The 22,122-nt window shown below is 44.1% G+C and overlaps 1 protein-coding gene and 1 non-coding gene across 2 annotated transcripts in view; both read right to left on the bottom strand.

Annotated features, from left to right (window-relative positions):
- Nucleotides 1-22,122, bottom strand: part of ZCCHC14 (zinc finger CCHC-type containing 14) — a 62,796-nt gene that overhangs the window by 38,709 nt on the left and 1,965 nt on the right. The window contains exons 2-3 of the mRNA XM_075282168.1: nucleotides 16,814-17,568; nucleotides 10,086-10,209 (exon numbers count right to left, since the gene is read on the bottom strand). Coding sequence (XP_075138269.1) covers nucleotides 10,086-10,209; nucleotides 16,814-17,383 — 694 coding nt within the window. The 5' untranslated portion in view covers nucleotides 17,384-17,568. The remainder of the gene's footprint in view (nucleotides 1-10,085; nucleotides 10,210-16,813; nucleotides 17,569-22,122) is intronic.
- On the bottom strand, nucleotides 7,871-7,976 carry LOC142214744 (U6 spliceosomal RNA). Its single transcript, XR_012717308.1, has one exon. It is a non-coding gene; the product is annotated as a U6 spliceosomal RNA (small nuclear RNA).

The raw sequence follows: 22,122 nt of genomic DNA, 5'->3' as shown, positions 1-22,122 counted from the left end.
AGCCTAATATCCGATCGAACATGAGTTCGATAGAACACTGTTCGCTCATCTCTAATCATTAGCAAGCAATAAGATTCATTTCAGCAAGTCCAAAAATGTGTGTATTTAGGAGTCCAAGAAAGCTGGGTGTCGCCCATGTGGAAGTTTTCAGAGACATAATGGTTGGCACTTGGCTTTCTGTTCCTCAACAGAAGCATGCCATAGACTAACTAAGCATTTGCTGCGTTTGCACTTTTCATTGTCTGGATAAGAGAGAGGCTTCTGCTTATTTTAGATTACCTTTTCCTTTATGGAAAGAATTAGAAATCCAGACACAATATAATGATCATTGTAACCCCAGCAAAGGAACAGAGAATGAACGGCAGAATTCTAAACGGAGATGCAATAACGTGACCCCCCTCACCCCCATTACATGCAGCTCTATCAGTAAAGAAAGCGGCTGTAGAAAACATTCTACGTCAGCAAGTGCTGATCAAAGAAAATCTTTTGTGGCTGCACATGGTTTCAGTACAGTACACAGGGAGTAAAACGCTTCCATCTGCAGCAGTGCCAGCGATGATTCATCCACAGGACAGAGGCAAAGCCACCAGATGTTATTATTCACAGAAATCCGACTTCACCATTGTCTAGACCTCAGATGCTGCCTTGCTCATTAATGCCACCGATACCTCAAGGTTGATATAAGACAGAAGTAGGTTATTACAGCTGCATACAAAGACCATAAATGCTATATCTTTTACTGGGGAACAATCGCTACCAGCTACCACATAGGCCCACAGGTTTGTCAAGCAGCTTTCCAGACCCTGGTATGGTTTTACACGTAGGAATTTAGTGCAGATTTTGAAATTTTAAAGTCCGCCCTGAATCGGACTCCCATTGTATTTAATGGGAGGCAAAGCTCAAACCAGGTCTATGAAAGAATAATTAAAGAAATAAGCATACGGTTTATCAGGGTACTGTTGATCAGCTGCAGAATCTGCAGCATAGGATGGGGCACTCAGTGAATTATCCCCATTCAGCTAGGCCTAGCCAGTGAGTGAAAGTCACACCAAAAAGCTGAAGCTCTGCTTCGCCAATCAGCTGGGAAGAGATGTAGGGTCAGAAAAACAGAAGAATCTGAGGTGGAAATCCGCCTCAATTCATCTTTATTTTACACCATCTGAACTGTCCTTAAAGTTACATTTATCCTACTTTCACTGCACTGTAATTGTCACTTTCTATTTCTCAACCAAGATGCTCTGGCTGTGTAAAACTAAACATGGGAGAACTTAAACGGCAAGATAAATGGATGACAACAGAGTGTATGGCTGCATTTCAAAAGTCTTTTAGCTCTTCAGATTCTGCTTAAAGAGGACCTTTCATCAGATCGGGCTTATGCAGTTTTATATACTGCTGGAAAGCTGACAGTGCGCTGAATTCAGCGCACTGTCGGCTTTCCCAATCTGTGCCCCGGGTAAAGCGCGATCGGTCCCGGTACCGTAGTGTTTTACAGTCAGAAGGGCGTTTCTGACAGTTAGCCAGGGACACCCTTCTGCCCAGCAGCGCCTATCGCGCTGTGCTGTGGAGCGGGGAGGAACGCCCCCTCCCCTCCTGATAATACTCGTCTATGGACGAGCTATGTGAGCAGAGGGAGGGGACGTTCCTCCCCACTCACACTGTACAGCGTGATAGGCGCTGCTGGGCAGAAGGAGTAGGTCCAGAGAAGAACACACTATAGGACGTAGATGTGTCTCTCTAGGACTTTCATCAGGTGATAAAAGCCGTAATACTTTATAAATGAATTTTGTTTCCTTTCAGTAAAATCCTGTACCAAAATGTATAGTGCTTTTGTATAATGTGGGGAAAGTGAGGGTGGGAGGTGTCAAGTTTGACTGAAACAATTATATGTTGGATATTGTCTAACTGAGAACATATAAAAAACAAAAAACTTGAGTCTTCAATAGTTGATACCTTTTTTAATGGATAACTAATAATGATGACAGATTACAAGCTTTCGAAGCGCTCTGCTTCTTCCTCAGGTAAATTTAAAAACAATTTCTGAAGGATGCATATTTATATACATAGGAATAAAATTTTAGGAGGGAGGGTGGAAGAAGGTTATTGGTACATACAAGTAAACAATTCATCAGTTCACAATGTTCTTATCAGTTGTCTTTTATGGCTGTCTCAGTTCAATGATTTCTGTAGGATGCCATGAACCCATGTGACAGATTCATCCCTTTCTGGAGAGTGTTAATCAAGGTCATAAACTTGTACTCATAAATCTGTCTCTCTTTCCTTGATTAAAATTCCCTCTTAAAACCAAAATTTTAATGTCATTGGTGATATTATGATCTTCATTGCTGAAATGCTTGACACGGGAAGGTCCATTCTTTGTTCTCTAATTGTATGGTGATGTGAGTTAATCCGCATTCTAAGCTTCTGACCAGTCTCTCCAACATACAAATTTTCAGTTGAACATTTGGAGCATATTATTAATTACACTACATTAGGTGTGTTACAAGTGAACGTACCTGGGATTTTATATTCCCTGTTAGAATTTGGTATCTTTATCTTGTCGGTGGTCAGTATGTGAGGGCAGGTTTTGCACCTTTTCTGTCAGCATGGAAATGTTCCTGTGTTAGTTGGAGGGGACAGTCAGCTGCTAATCACCATATTCCTGAGGTTTGGTGGCTGTCTATAGCACAGGATATGCATCCTTCAGAAATTGTTTTTAAATTTACCTGAGGAAGAAGCCGAGAGCTTTGAAAGCTTGTAATCTGTCATCATTATTAGTTAGCCATTAAAAAAAGGTATTAGCTGCTGAAGACTGGAGTTTTTTGTTTTTATATTTTCTACCCACTGGCTAACACGGTACAAAAACAAACGTTTTCCTTATACTAACTGAGAACAGTAGTTTACATTTCATACAAAAGAGAGGTTTACCATCTTTCATATGACACCATGATAGCAGTTCTACCTTTATTATTTTTAGAGATATACAAAGCTGAAAAAGTCATGACTGTGAGAAGCTGCAAATAAATATGTTGACTGTGTTTTCAATCACTCTCATCTCTGGACATAACAAAACATCTTATCTTTGATATGAAAACCACTGATCTAGAGTTATATAAGTCTGAGATACTGTATATCTGTTTGAAGTCACCACCCAAATCTCCCCCTATATAATGCAGCTTTCCTGCATTATACAATAACCTGTACATCCCCACACTCCAGTGAGAAACAGTGAGAGAAGCTAGGCAAGGAACACAGAAGAACCAAGATTTCAGTTCAAGATATCAAAGAAAGGAGCCAAAATTACATCATTCATTTCTCAAATTCTCAAATGTTTGTATGTTTAGTGGCTTTAAAGAAAATCTGTCACCAGGTCTGAAAACCCCAATGATGTACCTTATCAGATAGTTGCTGTCACCCTGATCATTTTGGTTTTTTTGTTCATGCAAATCCTTTCAGACATTCCAATGATATAAGTCATTTTATTGTTGATGCATATTAGGATCTACTAGATAAGTGACATGACATAACACACAGAGAAAGTAGTGCGTTACTACCCCAATTGCCACCAACAATAAAAGGGCTGATATCTTTGGAAAGGGTGAACAAATTTGGATAAACGAAACACCAAAATGTTCAGGGTGACAGTGCCTACTAGAGGTCATTGGGCTTTCAGGCCTAGTAATAAGTCCTCTTTAATAACAAGGATCTGACATAAAACAATCCATTTACTGCACAACAAGACATAACAAAGAGGCTGCTCATATGAGTGTTAGATCTCAATGCCGTACTGTTTACATTGTACAGTGTGTATTTTGCAGCCTGGAAGGAATCCCCCAGAACACAGCTGTAGTTTCTACAAATGCACATTCAGCTTAATACTGGACAAATAACCAAGACATGGAGAGAGGAAACCGCAGGAACGTAACAAAATAAGCATTTCCAGCAGAAAATGGATGGGAACACATTTGTTCAATTGGACGCCTTGGCTCTGAGATTCACACTGCTCATGACTGAGAGGAGGGGGAGGGAAGGATCCATGAAATCCTGGTCAAGAAAAGAAGAAATTAACATTGTGCTTGCTCTGCAAGAGTCATGCTTAAGGCTCAGGCCCAAGTAGCAGGCCACAACCAAAAAGCACCAAGGGAAACGCATAGTGTTTTTTCCTGCAACGCTTTTCACAGAGAGTCCGCAGAATTTTCCTCAGACAAACTTTCTGCTTCCATTATAACTATTTAAAACCGCTAGCGTTTCCATAGGTTTAATGGACATTATGCAATTTGCACAAACACAAGCGTTTTTTCAAATTGCAGAATTTCTGCAGCGGATTATTTTCTGCAATGTATGGATGAGATTAGCCATTAATGTAAATTGAGGCAGTTTTGGTCTCGTGCTTACACTATGTGGAGCTCCAGTCTAAAGGGATTGTTCTGCAAACAACACTTACCTCCTATTCACAGGATAGGATGCCTCACATTTCTGTGGGTCCAACTGTGGGGGACCCTTTCTGAACATGAGAACAGAGTTCCTGTGTCCCCATTGAACTAGTTTGAAAGGAGCAGATTGTAGTAAGGAACTACTCATGATGTATGTAAGGGACATTACTTTCCCCTTTTCAGCAACCGCTGAGGCCAGCGATTGGTCTCAATGCTCATATGGGTCACAGGACGGTCACAGGACTTCCGGCAACCAGGCTTCAGGATGAGTCTGAACAGACACCAATGTGTCATGTACAGGTCAATTTTATTTTAAAACTTCCTCTGGTGTCCATAGTGGTTGCTCCAGTTCTTGGACAATCCCTTTAAATCTCTGCTCTTACGATGTCAAGAAGGTAGTCTTATCTGTTTTTATTAAAACATTTGGACGGTTTGGCTTCAGCAGGTTGTATTTATTATCTTCCAAGCTCAATACAACAAGGAACGTTGAACTCTGCTCTAGCCACGAGTTAGCTTAGAAGACTATTCAGGAAAGGACAGGGAGGGGCTGGACACTGAGCCATAAGACAGCCAGTGTAAAAAATTTGCTAGTGAATATATTTCTTACCATACATAGCAAGCTACAAAATGTAAGACACCAGGTGCCAAATGGCTCGAAATCTGGTTAAACCTATTATAAAAGTGATTTCTGTTTAAGGAAAAAAAAGAAAAAAGTTAAAACACAATAAATTTTAAAAAATTAATAAAACAAACTATAGGGTCTCCATAGTCTTTAAAGAAGTATGCTCCAGGCAGGGGATGGTCCACATCGCCTCCTGCTATTCCATTAGCCTCAGCTGCCGTAGAGATCAGTTGACAGATTGGAGGACATGATGTAGCCTCACATTACTTACAAAGTCAACTGATGTACTTGAGTCAAGAGTGGCTTCTCATACCGATCACTGGAGAGGACCCTCCCACCAAGATGGAATAAAGAGGGCTTGCCCAGATTAGAAAAAAATACTAGAGATCTATTGAAGTCTATGTAAAGCAATCAGCACTGACAGCAAATACAACTATAATGTCCAACAACCCAATTATCCTGAACCATATTATCAGCTCATATGGAAATGGATTCCAACAAAAGACAAAAGCAGATTACCCTCCATGTCCTATGTGGAGTGTTCTTTCCAGGAATCAGACAGTTAAAACATCCACATAGTAGATTAAAGACATACACAGCAGCTGTCAGGGCAGCATGCCTTGGCTTGAATATGCGATCTATGATAACATACTATACTGCAGAGATCAGATAACAGGGCAGTAATGAAGCACAGAGAAATGAAGACTTCTCAGACATGAAATAAGACACAAACACTTGTACAAGAAGGTTTTCTCTGATGCAGCAGATGTGGGGCTGTCATAGTGATAAATTCCCTCCCCCCCATAGAAAATAATATATGATATTAAAAGGGATGTCCAGGATGAAATGATAACTTCTACACCAAGCTAAACACCCTCCCCCTAACCTACTCACTTTACAAAAAAAAAAATGTATAAAAAAAAATCAAATAAAAAAAAAATGTAAAAAAAAAAATAATCTAGATTTACCAAAATTGCCAGGGCACATGTTGAGATTTTCCGGTGACGTTCCATTTCTCAGTTTCCGGAAACAGAACGTCACCAATTCTAACCCCACCTCCCCCCTCATAACTTACCTGTCTTCCTGTCCAGACATTCTAGGCATGGAACATCAATTACTTCTGGGGGGTGGCTTCGGCTACGCCTCTTCTTGACGTCCGTCGGCCTATCACGCCTGTGCAATAGAGCCCAAGTGCGCCATGCCAACACTCAGGGGCCAGCAGACATCAAGAAGAGAAGTCGGCCTTGTAGAAGGAAGTGCAAAACATCCATTTTTCACAATCATTTTGCACCTGAGGGTCGACCGTTTTCACGCAATTGAGTGTATGGAGGGGGTCAGTGAAATAGGACCTGACATATATTTTGTCTGTCAATGACAACAAAATAATGGTCAATTGAATAGCCCCATTCACAGACATTACATTTAATGTTGACATGTGATGTCCGTTTTAACAAAAACAAAACAAAAACACCACACAATGGCTGTCACACGGACATTATTCATTGTTGTGTGAATGTAGCTCAAGTGTTGTATCATATAGAGAACAACAGAGCTTTCACACACAGAAAATGGTGCTACCAGTGTCTATTATCTTGTACAAACCAAATTCCATTTTTCAGGCATTAAAAACTGATCAGAACAGACAAGGAATGTGTTAAGTCACAGATAACCAGTCAAAGCTACAAAAATTAGGGAGGAAATTTAATATTAATACTGAGAGTTTCCTACAGAATTTTTAATCTATTTCTCTGTTGGTGCCTCCGGCCTCTTCGTAATTCTGATGCACAAGGTAGGTCCTGTTTGCCAAAATAGAAGTCTATTCCAGTCAGGTCCAATTCATGAAACATTTCTCTTTTTTTTTTTTTTTTAAATTTATTTAGGGGCTCTGGTCTAGGGTCAGTATTTCTTTGGGGTTTGCTCTGGGCTGCATTTTAGCTTAGGGGGTGTAGGGTCTGCCTTCATTCAGGGAGTCTGGTATGTACATTAGTTTAGGGGATGCAATTTGGGGTCTCCATTTGCATAGGTGGTTTGGGTTGTGTAGCAGCTTGCGGGGTCGATATTGATTTAGAGGATGTGATTTGGGTCAGTATGAGTGTGTCAGATGAAGACACATTTGGCTGACTGCGACTACTACTATTCCTCACCTCCTCCAGAAGAAGGAATATTCGCCGAAACACGCGTTGGGGACGGGTCCAGTCCCACCGGGCATCCTAGATACATTCCATCATAGGTATGTGTTCTCCTGTCTGCCAATAGTGGTATATAGACTTTCTTCACATCGTACTATGACTATGAGCCCCCTTCCCACTAGTGGTTTCTAGGTGTGCTTCATTACTCTTTATCCTATCTATCTATACTAGAGGAACTCTTCTTATTGTCATTACTATTTATTTGCCACTACCATTACAGGTGCTTGTCTTCACAGGCAGTTATGACCATGTGTATTTGACCACCTATGTTATATGACAGTATACAATTTTGTGACTTGTATATATTGTTGTACAGATTTTGGAGTCCACTATATTTTCTACTTATATACTCACCTTGATATCATTTTATATGTACATTACTGTTACTTTTTTATGAAATACATTATTGTACAAGTGACTATATCCAATTCACGTTAACCTTTACCCTGCTATGTTCTGATGCTCTGTGTGTCGGGGATCCCATTTCTTTGTCTGTTGGTAACAATCCTTCTACTATGACCTTTTAATGTTTAATAATTAAAGATATAAATTTTATCCCTAATTATTTTGAGTATTCCTCCCTTTGTTCTGTTTTGTCTATTTCTCCTGACTGCATGAAAGAATTTGGTCAAAATATGGAACGGTTCACAAATTTGCGTGTCATCCTTGCACAGGGACCATGCTAATCTTCTCTGTATCGTTCCAATTTTAGTATATGTTCATAGAAAATGGTGCTATTTGGCATAGTTTTCTGGCATAGATAAAATAGACAATTCTTTCAATGTGTTTTGGCTTTAGTCAGACTTATGATACATGACTACACAGTAAAACTCAACATACCAAGTAAATGTGTCATAAATACTTTCACCATCTCCAAGTATAGCAAAAATAATCAAAACAATCTAGTGAAAAAGCTCCTAAGGCAAATTACCACAACAAGCCCTGACACACAATATAGGGCTACATTATTACGGTGGGTATGCAACTCCTTACTCCCTGTCTAAGCCGATGCCTCTTTCATTGTATTCACTGGGGAACACAGTACCAAGGGGACAGGCCCTGACACTAGGAAATAATGATTGTTGGCTCCGGCCAGGTGGGCTATACCCTTTCCACAGACAGGAAGTTAATCAGTTTGTACCAACAGCAGTAGCAGAAGGTGAAGCGAGGAGCAAGCACCAATAGGTCCTGAGCCCAAAAACAGAACCCAAGGACAACAGTCAAAAACAAAATAAAGCAGAGGGCAGATTTGTGTCCACCAATAAATACAACCAGAAAGGGATTTCATGGAATATACAAACAAAGAAAAAAAACAAAACTATTTTTGGAGGACAATGTACCATGGGGGATGTCCTGAAAACTTCCAGAGGATGGGAAAGGAACTTGCTCTGCAGCTGCCCAACAGCACAGGAGGCTACTCCGTCTAAACCTCAGACAAGGAGAAGAAAGTCTGTTCTGGACCGGCAGGGCCTGGCAACAATACTGATGCCAGCAACATTAGATTGGGCAATCATGATTGGACCCTCAGATTTACAGGACAAAATGGACAAAACAGATAGCACCTGTAAATGTCCTAAGACACTAAGACAAGGCTCTCAAGAGATGAATGACCTGAAGGTTGACCCTCAATAGAGGAGGGAGAGAGGCCTGATGTAATGTGTCTGGAGTTAGAGACTTCAGACAACATGAGCCTGTGACAGAAAGGCAAGGAGGATAGGTCACTGTAGCAAGAAAAGGACTGTACTGGGAGTACAGATGGGTGGAAAACTATCTGTTAGATCAACCCCCTCAAGAGGACAGAGGCCACCCATAGCAAGGCTGGATGTGCACAGGTCAGTGCAGTAAGGGGAAACCCTCTCAAAAGCCTGCTCAAGATGTCATGAGAAATGAAGGTCCCTGCCACCCTCGCAAAAGTCAACTCCCACTGTGACAGAGGGGAGAGAGAAACTCCCTCTAGAGACAGGCAAAGAAAGTCTGAACTACAGGGGAGAAGTAGCACTTCACTAGCGGAGGTGGGGCTAAATGCGGCCTGGGACTAGTTCAACCATAATATGGTAGGGGGGAGCCTGGTGCAGAGGGACCTTATGAAAGAGGTAGAGGTGAGAAGGACCTGGGAGCTTCACCCTCATTGGAGAGGAGCCCAGGGACACCCCAGAAGTAAATGCACCTACCTGGGGAGCATGGCTGGGACTAACATGAATAGATGCTGTTCTGCAGCATTTAGGAGCTTGGAGGAGCACAGTACTGCAGAAGGCTGAGTACTCCCAGGAACATTAGTAGGCAAGCAGCGGGGATATGGGGCCACTGGAGATAGGGCCTAACAAGGAGGGAGTCTGGGAAGTGAAGCATACTCACCCCTCCAATGTCTTCAGGTGCTCGCAGGGTCACCCCTTCGGTAAACTCGCACTCAAAGTGGGATTACCGGCACTCCGGCTGCAAGTAGGGGGACTGAGTGACCAATTATGAGGAGAGACACAGGCCTGGGTAAGAAAACTGTAGCTGCATGACTCCTAGCACTCACAGGGGGATACAATTATTGTGGCGATTCACACTGACGACCCCCTCTGTAATCGGATAGAAAAAAGAAATAAAACTAAAATAATAAAAAGCAGAAGGCCTGAAAGCAGGACATGTCTGCCTCCTATGGCTAAAACTAGGCTAAAACTGATTAACTTCCTGTCTGTGGAGAGGGTATAGCCCACTTGTACGAAGCCAACACTTTCGGTTATTGTCATACACTTCTAGGATTACAGGAAAACATTGCCCCATATAGAAAAATCAATGCAAATAAGGTGTCAGTCATGAAATATCTAATTGTGTATAGGTAAGGCCAGCCTATCTTACCTTTAGAGTGCTTTCCAGAAGGCCTCTTGGGTATAGGATCTTCTATGGAATGTGCTGATGTGTGTAGTGCATTTGCTAAGCTGTTACTGACGCTGATTATTGGGGCCTCGGTTCTTGGACTCATCTGTAAAACACAGCAGACACAAAATATCATCCAGAATATTTCACATGAAAACTCATCAGAAACATATTTGTTGTAATGAGTTAGTTGCTGATCAATTAACCCCTTGAGGATACGTCCTAAAAGTACCTTAAAGGAGTTGTCCAGGTACATATGGATAACCCTTTTAACATTTAAATAAGCAGGGGGGGAGTGAAATTTTTTTTAAAAAATGCATACTCGCCTGTCCCCATTGCTCTGGTGTCCTTCCGGTTCTCCTGCTCTCCCTTTAAAGAGGTTGTCCAGAGTAAATGAAATTTTCTAATTAGGCACCCCCCCCAAAACAGTCACCTGACCCCAATGCTCCAGTGTTCTTCCAGTGAAGTCTGCTGCTTTCTTTTTGATGAATTTCTCACTGACTGTGATGTTCTAGATCCCTTCCAACGAGGTCGCTAATTGGTTTCAGCAGTCACATGGCCGCTAAGGCTATTTAGCGGCCTCAGGAAGGGAACTGGGGACGTCACAAGTAGTGAGGTCCCCAATTCCACTCTTGAGGCTACTGATTGGCTTTAGCAGTCATTTGACCACTGAGGCCAATCAGTGGCGTCAGAAAAGGAATCAGAACACACAGGTAGTGAATAGAGATGAGCGAGTACTGTTCGGATCAGCCGATCCGAACAGCACGCTCCATAGAAATGAATGGATGCACCTGGTACTTCCGCTTTGACGGCGGCCGGCCGCTTAACCCCCTGCGTGCCGGCTACGTCCATTAATTTCTATGCGAGCGTGCGGTTCGGATCGGCTGATCCGAACAGTACTCGCTCATCTCTAGTAGTGAACTCTCTGGTTCTCTTCCTGAGGCCGCTGATTGGCCTCAGCTGTCACGTGGGGCAGATATTTCCGCCAGAAGACCACAATGGAGCTGCAGGACCAGACTGCACGGTAAGGCGCCAGAGCACTAGGAGAGTATAGGAAAGTATAGTTTTCGTTCACTTTTTTCACCTCCCTCGGCCTGGCCTAATTAATAAGTAAAAATTCAGGCCGGACAACCCCTTTAAAGACCAGGCCTCAAAACTAAAGTGTCACTTTATATAGCAATAACTTTGGGACGCTTTAACTTACACAAGTGATTGATGGAAGAAAAAAAAAGGAAAATAAAATTATCGCAATTTTGAAAACATGAAATGCTCTGCTTTGCAGTCAGATAGTCATACCACCCAAATGCAGATTAATATTTATTAATGTCATATCTCTGATTTACATCGGCATCATCTTTTATTCGTCCTGTAATTTATTTTGGATGTCAGAAGGCTTACAAGTGTAACAGCCATTTTCCAGATTTACAGAGCACTTCAGTTCGGAAAGTGATTATAAAGGCCTATATATATTAGAAACCCCCATAAGTCACCCCATTTTCAAAACTACACCCCTCAAATAATTCAAAACCGTATTTGGGAAGTTTATTAACCCTTTAAGCATTTCACAGGAATTAAAAACAATATGGAGGTGAAATTCAGACATTTTATTATTTTCAATAATACATTCATTTATCGCTATAATTAACATATTCACAAGGCATTAAAGAAGAAAATGCTTCTCAGTTTGTCACACAACTTTTCCAGAGCACAGAAATACCCCACATGTGGGTGTTTCGGCACCCGACAGCGCGTGGAAGGGAAGGAGTCATGAAGGTACCAGTAAATTGCAATTTGCCTAGAAGTGATCCCATTTTGTAGGGACAATTTTAGGATCACTGCAAACGTGACATGGTGTCCAAAAACCATCAATATAAATCTGTGCTGCAAGAGTACATAGTGCGCCTTCCCTTCTGTGCTTGACTGGGTGTCCAAATAGCAGTTTATACCCACATATGACATTAAAGAGGACCTTTCATGTCCTGATAGATGTGCAGGATTATAAACTTCTAAAAGCCAACAGTGCACTGAATTCAGCGCACTGTCAGATTTCCCAGTATGTGCCCTAGTGCTGGAGATATGGAAGACGTTAATTTCGGTCCAGCTACCTCCCCACTGTCAGAAGGTTGGGATTTATAGCCTAGCTTCATCTCTGGTCTGTGAGGAACGCCCCTCGACAATATTCTTCTATAAACTAGTACTGTCAGAGGGGGCATTCCTTACCACCCAGCAATGACGCTCAGCAATAAGCCCCACCCTTCTGAAATTGGGGAGACTCTAGCGGTATATAATACTGCACATCAATGAGGACGTGAAAGGTCCTCTTTAAGTAGGCTATCCTGGGTACAACAGCGTCATACATGTGGGAATAAACTTCAGTTTCATGTCATATATGTGAAGAAGCACTAGGTGGTTTTTGGAGAACAGATTTAAAAGTCTGGTATCTGGACTCCATGACATGTTTGCAGAGCCTCTAAGGGTGCATTCCCACAGAGGAAAATGGCGCGGATTTTGGCGCGAATCAGTGCGGAAAAAAAGCCTCCCCATAGAGTTCTCTGCACCATTTTCTTCTGTGTGAATGCATCCTAAGATGTCAGAAAAGTGGAATCCCCTACACCTTTGAAAGAATTTATCGAGAGGTGTAGGGAGCATTCCCAGACGTGAATGCACAGAAGTGAATATGTAAGCTGTTTGAAGTGCATTGGGAACACCAAATTCCTATTATTTTCCGAGTAGCTCCTATAATTGTTTACCTTGTTTGTCTCTTTTTATATGTAACAGCACTGAACCCCTTGAGTATTAAATGAAGTGGGTTAGTGTCTGTTAGAGAGATATGTGAGTGGGACTGCTCCTGAGCCTAGTAAGTCACTAGTGGTGGCAGCATGTATTTGGGGTGCATGGGCTGTGTTTGGTTGTGATTTACGTGAAATTTACAGCCTGAGTGAAGGGTAAGTGCAAGATTGAGTGAGTGGAGTGAAATAACCCCTGACAGCCACTCCCACATCATGTACTAGATGTCCTGTATATGAAAATCACATCAGAAGGTTGAAAATAATAACGGTTAATAACAGTTGTTACAACATATCAGTCCAGACAATTCTCTGGATCAAACAATAAAAACACTATTTCCCCTATCCCTTTGTTTATCTCAGTATATCAGTGCAGATAGAATGTGCCCATCTGGAGTCCAGGTTGTTTCGAAGAGATGCTTAGATTGGATACAAAGAAAAATCTTCTGCTGTGAGACATTAGGTAAGTTTAAGACTGACTCTTGGATGTGAATGATAATATTCTTAGTTACTGACATCAAACAGAAAATTTGAAAATTGTGAAGAAATAAAATTAAATATAATAAAATTAGAACTCTACAGAATCTTTCATTATACAAAAACTGAAAGTTATATACATTAAAATGGACAGCCCCTATAACTTGAAAATAAGGGTACAACTACAGCACCTTTAGGGTCAGTTCACACGTGAACTGCCCGCGCGGGTTTCGACACCGAGAGACACGCAGTGAGCCGCGTCTCTCTCTTGTCAAAACCCGCCTGCCGCAACCATCGCGGTCACGGCTTTCCCCTCCGCTGTCGGCTCAAATGAATGAGCCGACATAGGAGGGAGCTGCCGGGGGCAAAAGCCGCGCGGCTTCCGCCTGAAGAAAGGGCATGTCCTTTCTTTTCTCCGCTAGTGGCAGCCCGCCGCTAGCGGAAAAAAAAAGCCCGGTGGTCTACATAGACCACCATTGTAAAGGGGCGGATTTTGAAGCGAAATCTGCTGTCAAAATCCGCCCCTTTGTTCACGTGTGAACTAGCCCTTAAGGCTAAGGGCCCACTTTGTGGGAATGCAGCTTTTTTTGTTGCAGATTTTGCTAGTATTTTTTTTTAGCCAAAGACAAGAATGGCTACAAGAGGAATGAGAGATTATATATATATTACTTATACTTCTCCCTTCTGCTTAATCCACTCCTGGATTTGGCTCAAAAAAAGCACAACAAAATCTGCCCCACATTGTCAAAAAGCAGCTTTCTTTGTTGCAGATTTTGTTGCGGATTTTTGAGCCAAAGCCAAGAATGGATACAAAAGGAATGGGCACGCTATAAAAAGTTCTGATACTTCTCCCTTCTGCTCAATACACTCCTGACTTTGGCTCAAAAAAACCACAACAAAAAAAGTTGAGTTTTCGCAATGTGCCTGCTGTCTTTTCTTAGGCCTCGTTCACATCTGCATTGGTATTCCATTCAGGGGAGTGCACATGGGGACCCCCCCCCCCCCCGAATGGAATAACGAACACATTTGCAAGTGGTGTGCAGTGAAAGCACACAGATCCCCATAGACTATAATGGGGTCCGTGTGCTTGCCGCCAGATCTCTGCAGGGAACATGTGGACAGGAAAGTAGTTCACAATCTATTTTCCTGTCCGCATGATTCATGTGGTTAGCGTGCGGCAAGCACACAGACCCCATCATAGTCTATGGGGTCCGTGTGCTTTCACTGCACACCGCTTGCAAATGCGGTCGGTAGTGCGTTCGCAGAGGGGGGGGGGGGTCCCCATACGGACTTCCCTGAATGAATTACTGAAGCAGATGTGAACAAGGCCTCACTTATAGCTTACTGAACAGGATACTATGAAGTATCACAATACTTATGATTAATAGAAATCCTACTAATATTATAAATGTGAAAGTTTGGATGTTTGCGTGTTTGTTCCTCGATCACGCGAAAACGGCTGAATGGATTTGGATGAAATTTGACACATAGTTTGTAACCTCGATTAACACAGACTGCTTTTTATCCTGGTAAATAACATGGCTTCACAACTGTTATGAATTTATGTTCACATACTATATATATATATATATTTTTTTTTTTTAAATGTAGATTGTGGTTCCCACATAGAACTCACAATGTACATTTTTTTCCCTGTCAGTATGTCTTTTTGGAATATGGGATGGAAAGCCATACAAACACGGGGAGAACATACAAACTCCTTGCAGACGTTTTTTTGCCCTTGGTGGGATTTGAACACCGGGACTCTAGCGCTGCAAGGCTGCAGTGCTAACCACTGAGCCACCGTGTGGCCCCTTTATGTTCACATACTATATTACACTGCTCTTGGCAGAAGGCTGATAAAGCCATGTCTGTTATCTCTATATGTAAACACACAGCTAACCCTTAGTCCATTTGTGTGCATGCATTTGCATATTATCTGATCTTCTCCAGGCATACTGCTGACAGTATGGATGGGAAAACACCTTTAATCCAAATTGGCAGTTTGCCAGTTTTAAACATGCCAGGAAAAAGAAAATCTAATTTTTCACAAAATTCTATAACAACGAGAGCTATGAAAGTAGCCAGAAGTCAACAAACTTCTCAAGCGGAAATCAGGGGGATCATCAACGCCAACAGCACGCTCGTTATATGGTGTCCCAGCGAGCTGCTGAGATGCCCGAACAATCACAAGCATGATGAGAGGAACAAGTTCAGCGGCAGGCCAGCTTGAGAACTACCGAAATGCCGGAGTAGGCGAACCATCGACGGCAGTAATTTGCTGAATATAGGCGGACCATCGATGCCAACAACACACAGACCAAGTCGTGGGCAGAGAGTAGTCTAATGCAGATGAGATAATATGCACATGCTTGTAGAGAAGAACTCAGTGTTATCTATCTAGTTACATAGAGAGATAACACAGGATTTTATCAGCAAACTGCAATTAGCTGAACTGATTGTCCTGCAGAGTTGTAGGTAACAGTGAGAGCAGTGAGTGCTGTCACTTGTCCTATCAAACAGGTCTCTGGTTATGGAAACGCTGTGTAAATAATGGGAAGAATAAGTTCACTTAGCAGGAAAACAAATCAGCATTTCTAAAGCAATATATTCAGGAAAAGTTTTAAATTTACATAAGCTAGAAATATAAATAGGATCCTTGAGATGTGAATACCCCCTTAACAGAAAAAAAAATCCCTACATTAGACCTAGTTGGCCTAACAATGTAGAAGTGATTTGGTGCAGCAGTACAGTGCAGTCCAACAGGAAAACTGGCCAAGCAGTAATAAATTCTAAATCTTTCCATTCACATGTGGACTAAACGTTTTAAAAGGGGAATTCCTTTTAATTTTGGCCAACTCTGCAATAATCAAACCACAGGATGGAGCCAGAGCACACAGCAGAGTGCCTATTACTCCTTCATACCTGTGGGCACATTCCCCTAATGCTATGTATAGAAAGTGGCATCTGACTGCCAAGTAAGTGACATTTCACTGACAAGCCCCCAGCAGGGCACACACTGATAGTGGCCTCCTCTTTCACCAAGGTCAGCAGGTGGCACATAAGGCTCCCACAATCACACTGTAATTCACTGTGCTTAAAGGAAATCACAGGCTCAGTTTGCCAGGCAGCATCCTCAGCTGACCTTTGGGTTCAAGCTCAACCCCTGGAAATAAAGCCACTGAGTACAAGTCAAGTGTCAGCATCCCTTAATGCAGAGCAGATCCCATTGTCATATTGCATGCAATGTTACCTATGATGTTGCTGGTGAACAGGTTTGAATGTTTAGGATTACAGCAAGAAATGAATTGAATGCCATCCCTAACGTCTAACAGGGCAGCCAGGGGGACAGGAGGGTTGTCAGAGAGGGTCACACACTATAGTGGTAGAGGGGAAACAAAGACAGGCGGGGCGGCAGAAGGGGGGCAGACAAGCAGAAGCAGTTACCTTGGTGCAGCCCTTGCTGCTGCTGACAGTGGTAGTGGTGGCGGTGGGCACTGTCGGGGGTCCCGCACTGGAGCCGTGCCTCCCCTGGATGTGAGCCAGCTCTTTACGCAGCAGCTGCTTCTGGTGGAAGCTGAAAGCCGGGTGGTTGGTGGCCATGGTGAAAAGCAGCAGGAACTCGTCCCCGGTACGGCCCTCATTGAGCTGCAGGCCCAGGTTATTGATGATGGAGTCGATGTGGGTGAGGGTCCTGCACAGGACCCCCGCCGCCTCCCGGTTGTCGGAGGCCAGCAGTGCCAGGGACACCAGCAGCTTGCTGCGCACCACCTCGTCCGCCAGGTTGGTGAGGCTGCCCAGGTCAGCGGAGTTGTTGGCCTTGATCTCGGAGTCCCGCAGAGAGTGGTAGTCCTTACGGGCTAGATCCTCCAAGCAGGAGCCCAAGAAGCGCAGCTCCAGCGGGAGGCATAGGTCCAGCAGGCCGCACAGAAACTCAATGCGCTGGGAGGAGGAGAGCTCGGAGAACCAGCGGTACACACCGTCCCTCTGCAGGGGGCAGCGCTGCTTCTCCACCATGGTGCCCCGGGACACACCCGGCGGCTGAGCCCCCGCTCTCTGGGATACGCGTAGACACCGCCTCCCGGTCCGGCTGGGCCCGCCTCCTCCGCTCCCTCCCTCCGGAGTTGTGCGGTGCTGTGGCTCTCACGGGGCCCGCTCCGTCTGCTGCATCCCGATCTCTCACCGAGCCACAGTCATGACACCTGCGGGGACAAAGACACGTGTGAAGGCAAAGAGCATCAGAAAGGGAGGGGGAGACACTGCTAAAGAACGGAGAGCCCAGGCTGGGGTACTGGTCTGACAGGGGAACCTGGTGACAGGGGGTATAGCAGGGGGATGTGATATACATGGGATAGGGTAGTGGTGAGGCAATACACAGATGAGGGTGTCTCCTGGGGGAGCTGATAGGTAAGGCTGCATACTGAGGGGGTGGTAATACACAGATGAGGGTGTATACTGGGGGAGGTGATAGGTAAGGGTGTATACTGAGGGGGTGGTAATACACAGATGAGGGTGTCTCTTGGGGGAGCTGATAGGTAAGGGTGCATACTGAGGGGGTGGTAATACACAGATGAGGGTGTATACTGGGGGAGGTGATAGGTAAGGCTGCATACTGAGGGGGTGGTAATACACAGATGAGGGTGTATACTGGGGGAGGTGATAGGTAAGGGTGTATACTGAGGGGGTGGTAATACACAGATGAGGGTGTCTCTTGGGGGAGCTGATAGGTAAGGGTGCATACTGGAGGGTGGCAATACAAAGAGGAGCAGGAATACTGGGGGGATGGTAATACACAGATTAGGGTGTATACTGGGGGAAGTCATAGGTAAGGGTGCATACTGGGGGATGGTATTACACAGATGAGGGTGTATACTGGGGGAGCTGATGGGTAAGGGTGCATACTGGGGGCGGGAATACACAGATGAGGGTGTATACTGGGGGAGCTGATAGGTAAGGGTGTATACTGGGGGGTGGTAATACACAGATGAGGGTGTATACTGGTGGAGCTGATGGGTAAGGGTGTATACTGGGGGGTGGTAATACACAGATGAGGGTGTATACTGGGGGAGGTGATAGGTAAGGGTGTATACTGGGGGGTGGTAATACACAGATGAGGGTGTATACTGGGGGAGGTGATAGGTAAGGGTGTATACTGGGGGGTGGTAATACACAGATGAGGGTGTATACTGGGGGAGGTGATAGGTAAGGGTGTATACTGGGGGGGTGGTAATACACAGATGAGGGTGTATACTGGGGGAGCTGATGGGTAAGGGTGCATACTGGGGGCGGGAATACACAGGTGAGAGTGTATACTGGGGGAGCTGATAGGTAAGGGTGCACACTGGAGGGTGGCAATACAAAGAGGAGCAGGAATACTGGGGAGTGGAATTAAACAGAGCAGGATTTATCCTGGGGGGAGGTGATAATTAAGGGTGCATGGTAACACACAGATTATGGTGAATACTGAGAGGTGGTAATACACAGATAAGCATACTGGAGAATGAATACATAGGTAAGAGTGCATACAGGGGGATACACAAAGAGGATGGATATTGGGGTGGATATGCACATGATTTCCCAGCACAGTGATAGCTTCACTCTAGGTTATGTTATAATAATCTATGGTCTCACAATGGGATCACGATAAACACACAAATCTAAACGTAAATTTGCTATTTTTCAGTATGGAGGAGCATTAGGAACCACTTATTCTACAAATCTAGACCAGAAAAAAAAAAAAAAAACACCAGTGGGGGATTTTTCCGTGTATTTCCCAGGGTGAAAAATGTTTCCCAAAGGTAAAAACCCAACCTGTCAGATCCTTGCCTGTCAGGCAGTCTACAATGCCATTAGGTTGTAAAAGGTGAAAAGTCATTAAAGGCCCATTCATGCGTCAGAAATCGAGTAGGAATGTGAGGTCGAGGACTGCCTCAGATTCCGCTCCTCATCTCTCACATGAATGGGGTTCTGCAGCTGTTCAGCCACCAAATCTGCGGCAACATCAAGAGGGACACTTATCTTTTAAGCGTCCTGCTTCAACATGGGCAAAATCATGCTGATAGAGCCCCACATATGTGTGAATAGCCTTTAAAAAGGCTATTCAGGCACCGTAAAAGTTATATTAAACTACCCCCCCCGTTTTAAAATAAAACCCTAAAACAGAATGTGATAAACTTACCAAACGTGCACGGTGGGCGGGCATTCAGGGTGCGCCGTCTTCTTCATCCACGCCTGAGGGGGCCACACGGTGGCTCAGTGGTTAGCACTGCAGCCTTGCAGCACTGGGCCCTGGTGTTCAAATCCCGCCAAGGGCAAAAAACCATCTGCAAGGAGTTTGTATGTTCTCCCCGTGTTTGCATGGATTTCCATCCCATTTCCAAAAAAAGACATACTGATAGGGGGAAAAAACGTACATTCTGAGCTCTATGTGGGGCACAATCTACATTTAAAAAAAAAAATGGCCTGGGCACAGTTGCCGTAGTAGAAGCAGCATGCTACTGCGCATGCGCCCAGGCGAGCGCCGGAGGAGGACAGGATCGGAGGAAGAGGAGGCATGGATGAAGAAGAAGGCGCACCCTGAATGCCCGCCCAGCGTGCACGTTCGGTAAGTTTATCGCATTCTGTTTTAGGGTTTTATTTTAAAACGGGGGGGAAGGGGGGGGGGGAGTAGTTCAATATAACTTTTACGGTGCCTGAATAGCCTTTTTAAATCATGCTGATAGATTCCCTTTAAATACAAAGGGAGGCAGAGTCAGGGCAGAATCTCGCTTTAAAATCAGTGGCAAAAAACAATGAATTGCCCAGTTTCCTACCAGTGCTAGAGCACTGTTGCCATTGCATATGTCCTGCAGACCATCTTTATTCAGGTCAAGCATTCTCAGGCTACGTCCACATCTGTATTGCAGTCTCCATTTGGAAACTCAATTGCAGTGTGCGTCCAACATCACCAGACGTAAAAGTGCTGCAAGTCTACCTAAAGGATCTCATTCTAGTTAATGGAATCCAGGGTAGCGGTCTATCTATGCATTGTCATGCTCCTCTGACAAACCAGAACAACAGATAGGCCAACACTACTGTACAATTAGTATCAGGTTTCCTATCTCTTCCCTATAGCTTATTATTCAATTAGTGCATGTGGTGTTCCAATATATGGAGCATGTGCAGTACATGTAGAATTTCTGTTATTGCTGCACCTAGGAAGAGAATGGTGCAACGGGGACATGTAGTTTTCACTAGTGATGCAAACAGTCATATATACGCCATAGTAAGCATTTCCCAGTCGTGCCACCAAGGGCTGAAAATGTAATAAAGCTATGGGGGTGCACATCTTAGAAGAGAGGACACACAGGAGGAAGGTGACAGTTACAGCTACTGAGCAGATGGCTTATTCACATAGTTGCTTAAAGGGGTATTCAGCTGTACTCACAAGCCGCAAAATGGAGAACAGATAGAGAAACAGCTGAATTTCTACAGGTCAACTTCCATACAAGTGAAAGGGACCTGAGCTGCAGTAACTCAGCTCAGCCACTAGATAGATAACAGAGCTATCTGCTTTCGGCTCTGTTTCTGGTATAGCAGCCAGTGAGAACAGCTGACTGGAGGGGTTCCCGAATGTCAGACCCCCGGCAACCTGATATTGACCTATCCTAAGGATATTAACATCATTTGCCAACTTTAAAGGGGATCTATCATTGGGAAACATCATTTTTAGCTAAGCACATCCTTGCATAGCCTTTAGAAAGGCTATTCCACACCTACCTTTTGTATGTAAATTGCCTCAGGGCTCATTAACATCTGCGCCCGGTCTCCGTTCTGCAGGTTTCTGTTTCCTGCACAAAACAGAGGCTGGAGACGGAAACCTGCAGGACTCTTTCATACCCATTCATTTGAATGGGTTTGAAAGATATCCGGCTGTGAGCGGTGGTGAGCGTTTTATGCTCTCCGCCGCGAAACTGGTTTTTTAAAATCGGACACAGAGTCGGACATGCAGTACTCTGTGTCCAATTTTAATAAACTGGTTTGGCGGCGGCGGAGCATAAAACGCTCACCGCCGCTCACGGCCGGACCCGGTCTGGCAGCTTTCCGTCTTCATCATGCAGAAGACAGAAAGCTGAGAACGGAGACCCGAACGCTAGTGTGAACCTAACGTCAGTAGTCTTTTGAATAAACAATATACAATCAAGACCAGTCATCCAAATGTAAATACACAGGAAAGACGAAATAAAATCAATGGATCCGCGCTTACCCTTCCAACGATTTTTATTCAGCATACAATAGACAACACACAACGCGTTTCGGGACACAACCCGTCCCTTTCTCAAGTGTCCGTTTTTGTCCTTTTAAAACATTAGCAAAATATGCTCTTTTTATAGCAATATCGAACTACCGGAAGTGATTTGTCTCCGTTTCACTTCCGGTAAATAAACTATACAAACATTTACCACAAATTCAAATTATCACACAGATGGCTTAGTAATGTATACTACCTTCATTGGTGGCATTCCGGAATGTCATTCCGAGGGCATGTCTGCAACAAGCCCCTCAAGCACTACATACACTACGAACGGCACCATCGGGTCCGCAGTGGAACGCATATGCGCTCCACCAAACCGGAAGTGTCAAGAGCGCATGCGTCGGAAGAAGATTGTATACGTCCGGCTTTCACCATACCATACGCCTCGCGGCGTCAATCGCGCTGTGCTGTGGAGCGGGGAGGAACGCCCCCTCCCTCTGCTCACAGCGCTCGTCCATAGACC

Source organism: Leptodactylus fuscus, chromosome 7 (assembly GCF_031893055.1).
Source record: "Leptodactylus fuscus isolate aLepFus1 chromosome 7, aLepFus1.hap2, whole genome shotgun sequence".
Taxonomy (NCBI): Eukaryota; Metazoa; Chordata; class Amphibia; order Anura; family Leptodactylidae; genus Leptodactylus; species Leptodactylus fuscus.
The sequence above is the reverse complement of the archived record's forward strand: the minus strand, read 5'-3'. Positions and strand labels throughout refer to the sequence as shown.